The following is a 3,833-nucleotide window of genomic DNA, read 5'->3' on the forward strand; positions in this document are numbered from 1 at the left end:
CCGCAGTTGATGAGCTCTCCAACCGCGCTCAGCTAAAATAATTAACAATGTCTCGATTATTGTGGGTTTTGTCCTTACAATTACTTTGTCATAAAGTACACTCCCCCTTACCAAATAAGAAGTCTATGTCGTTATAATTTCACTTCGCACGAATTAATTATTCAGCGGTTGACTTTCGTTAATGGATTAGATTAAAAGCAAATAACGCGAGCGATCGATAGCGCTCATCTAGTCGTCGCAGGTACTCTACCTACATTAGTCATCGGTGCTTAGCGTCAAGCAACTAACTATTTTTAAAACGAATCATGAATCTCACACCAATAAAATATCTTCTATATCTACAAAATTTCACATGCGTGTTTCGAAACTTTCGCAGTTATAAACTATGTGGTCGAGTACTAATTAGCATTTGGGCAACTCTCGACACGATAAGCATATTGTGTAATATGGTGATTTCTGCAATCTCTGATGATTTGCTGGAGTTGAAGGCTCAAACCATATACTTCTTTTCAGTGACCGGATTTTCCGTAGCTTTAATAATATTGGCATTATACCACTCTAAAACATTCCACCATCTCTTGCGGAACTTTGACACTTATCACAGTCTATTTGCTGATAGTATTTATTCGGATAATTTGCTGAAGGCGCAGAAAACTATTACTACATTCGTAGTATTATTCTGCAGTACTAAAATTGCAGCGTACGTCTATGCACAAAGGGAGATGAACCAGAATGTGATGATGCCCGAGAGAAAGTTCGCGACATTCTACATGTTTAATGTTATCGTTTGCGATTACCGTTATTTATTCGAATTCTTCTTGTTGCACGGTATACTGTATGTGATTGCTGAGCAAGTGAACGTGATCACACGATCTATAGACAATGAATTGTTAAGGACAAGCACAAAAGAACATAACGACGGAGTAAATGAGACTGTCGTAGCGGTAAGAGAAGATCGTCAGAAGAAGTTTGAAATGTGGATAACTGCGTATAAAAATATCAGCTATAATTCTAAATTGTGTAATTACATTTTCAGTACTCAGGTATCTAGTAACTTCTTTAATAAGTTTCTTTCCAGATTTAATTATTTAGACATAAATACTTAAATGTAATGTGCATTCGCCATATGGTATATGAGAAAATTACCTCTACTTTCATATACATTCTTGCAATGCATAGCTAATTAAAATATTTAACGACAAAAGTGCGAAAAAATCTCTTTATCTTGCATACTGTAACAAATAACATGATTATCCAACTTGTATTATTTTGTTTTAATGATTTTTCGTTTGTTTCAGTTGACTATAATGCTGTTGATATTAACAATTTACTTCATAATGCTGCTGTACTCGTTGACCACAATGACAGTTGCGGTAAGAGCTACGTATACGATGCACCTAAATGCGGTCAGCACCGGTAACCATGCCCACTAATTAAACATTATTGGGATTTGCACTGACAACGCTATGAATTTCAAATATCCTGACAAATCTATCATCCAAGTTATATTCTGCATCCGTGGCGCACTGGTTTAGGTCGCCATGCCGCTACCATCGCGTCGGGAGGTCTTGGGTTCGATACCCACGCGGGACAATTATTTGTGCGATCCACAAATAAATGTTTCGGGTCTGGTTGTACTTTATGTCAAAAAGTCCCCGCGACACAAGGGCAATTCTTAGTGCGGGAGATATCTTTTTTTTTTAAATTAGTATGTACTCCTAGATCAACCGATTAAAAAAAGGGGAGGTTTTCTCTCATGTGTATATGTATACATATATGTATTTTGTTTGTAGCTTTTAAAAGTTAACTATTTGAATTTGATTTCCAGAGAGCATAGTTAGATTTTTCTATCTATTTCGTTTGCATTTTAGGTTTTTTTTTTTTTGTATTGACCTTTTTCTGTGAACGCATATAAAAATACGAATGGAATCACTCGGTGTAGGAATTCATTGTTTTACGATTTATTGTGTCTCTCAACCGAGATTTGTATGAAAAATAGGTTTAATCTGAATAGTGCAGCAGAGTAATTCGAGCGATACTGTGTACTAATTAGCATTGGCATATTTTACCAACACTCCAAACTACAATATTTTCATTATTAGATTGCTTTATTCAATAACACATTTTCCAGTCGGATAATGTCTGGAAAAAAAAATAGTTACCCTTAAATCAATATTCAATTCTTTTTATAGGTTTTTCCGAAATAAAATTACTTGACGGTAGAAACGTCGTACTATTTACAAAAGTCATCTGCTCAATTTGTCGCTAATTGTAGCAATACTATTGAAACAAAAATTACTCATTGCGTTTTTTCCTAGGCTGAAGACGACGGTAAACCGACGATATTATTATTTGTTAATGGATTCACGATGCTAACGTTCCTCATCGCCATGTACGTGATATCGAGGGCTGGTCAACGGGTACTCGACAGTTCTATGATGCTCATACGAAAACTATGCGAACTCTATGTACATGTTCTTGACAGTAAGTATTGTATCTTTAACCGGCTTAAAAAGAGGGTTTGTTAGTTGGTCAGTGTTTTGTTTTTTCATATTCGTCACAAGTTTTTCTGATTTTAAAATAGTTTTTCGTACTTGGTTTTTCTATGTGGCCTCATTTAAATTTGATCAAAAGCTGACGAGTAGTTTTTGAGATATCCTATCAAACGCGTAACTTTGTATACATTGTTATGAGATGTTTTTGAAAATTTTGCTTTAAAAGCGGTTTTTTACATGTAAATTCATTTTTTGGAAAATATTCCTTTGAGTGGAATTTTCCACTAGTGTTGCATCATTTGGCTTTGTTCTAAATTACCTATAGTCTGGCTATACAAGCGTTAATAATTATGATCCAGTAGAAACTAAAAAGCCACAGACATTTTTGAAGAAGAATTACCACTATTTTACCAAGTTATCGAATGTTAAGTAGAATACTTATAAATATTTACTTCTTTTCATTTTTGTAACACTGATTATTTAATCAATGTTTACCTTACAAATTGATTACTGATTTGTGGACACACTTATATTTATATATATCAATTTTTATGTTACTGACATCATCTGCCCATGACTTCGTTCGCGTGGGCATCGTATAAATAGCAGCAAAAACTTGTTTCCAACTTTGTTTATACATTAAAATCAGTTAAAAGGTTTGCTAGTAAATGTTCTTATTTATCTAAAAATATATATCACAAAGGTGACAGACTGACATAGTGATCTATCAACGCACCACGCAAACTTCAGGACGGCACGGCGAACCACTGAAATTTGGCATCCAGGTGATGTTATGACGTGTGATTTTTATCAATTCTACTCCCAAGGGAATAAAATACGGGGTGAAAGTTTATTTAAAAATTCTGTATTAAGTGGAAAAGAAGAGAAGTAGCAGGCAAAAGCTAGTCATATTAATTTATTTGTTTTAGATGAGAAGCACTACAAGTTAACAAAAGATTTGCTCCGTTGCTGCTACACTCACCCGGTGAACATCAACGTGATGGGCTCGCTGAATGTAAACATGTCACTGCTGCCCTCATGCGTCGCCTTCTTCACCACATACACTGTCATCGCGCTGCAGTTCAATAATGTACTATAAGCCTATTGTACATCTAACGTTAACATATGGTTTTTTAAATCTCATCGGATCCTGTTAAATATAATATGGCGATTAAACTATACTATTAAAGTAAGCTTAGTCAAACGCTAGAGAAGTCAATAATATCATAATTTTAAGTAAGAAACGCGGCGTAAACTTGGAGTAGTCAATCCGTGTTATGTCTTTATCGCCGACAAGTAGCTACAAATGTAATCATCAGTATAGCTTAACTAGTCCGT

General features: G+C 34.9%; 1 protein-coding gene across 1 annotated transcript; it reads left to right on the forward strand.

The window, feature by feature from the left end:
- The first annotated feature begins 305 nt into the window (after window positions 1-305).
- Window positions 306-3,594, forward strand: LOC142974884 (uncharacterized). Its single transcript, XM_076117455.1, has 4 exons — window positions 306-1,043; window positions 1,299-1,367; window positions 2,319-2,493; window positions 3,425-3,594. Exons 1-4 carry the CDS (start codon window positions 306-308, stop codon window positions 3,592-3,594), a joined length of 1,152 nt encoding a protein of 383 aa, XP_075973570.1.
- Window positions 3,595-3,833: the final 239 nt, after the last annotated feature.

The sequence above is a fragment of the Anticarsia gemmatalis genome, chromosome 8 (assembly GCF_050436995.1).
Source record: "Anticarsia gemmatalis isolate Benzon Research Colony breed Stoneville strain chromosome 8, ilAntGemm2 primary, whole genome shotgun sequence".
NCBI classification, from domain to species: Eukaryota; Metazoa; Arthropoda; class Insecta; order Lepidoptera; family Erebidae; genus Anticarsia; species Anticarsia gemmatalis.

Bases quoted from the DNA above. Each gene is read 5' to 3' on its own strand.
- LOC142974884 (XM_076117455.1), top strand. From the start codon at position 306: ATGAATCTCACACCAATAAAATATCTTCTATATCTACAAAATTTCACA. The intron at 1,044-1,298 runs GTATCTAGTAAC...CGTTTGTTTCAG, and splicing joins ATTACATTTTCAGTACTCAG to TTGACTATAATGCTGTTGAT. The intron at 1,368-2,318 runs GTTGCGGTAAGA...GTTTTTTCCTAG, and splicing joins ACTCGTTGACCACAATGACA to GCTGAAGACGACGGTAAACC.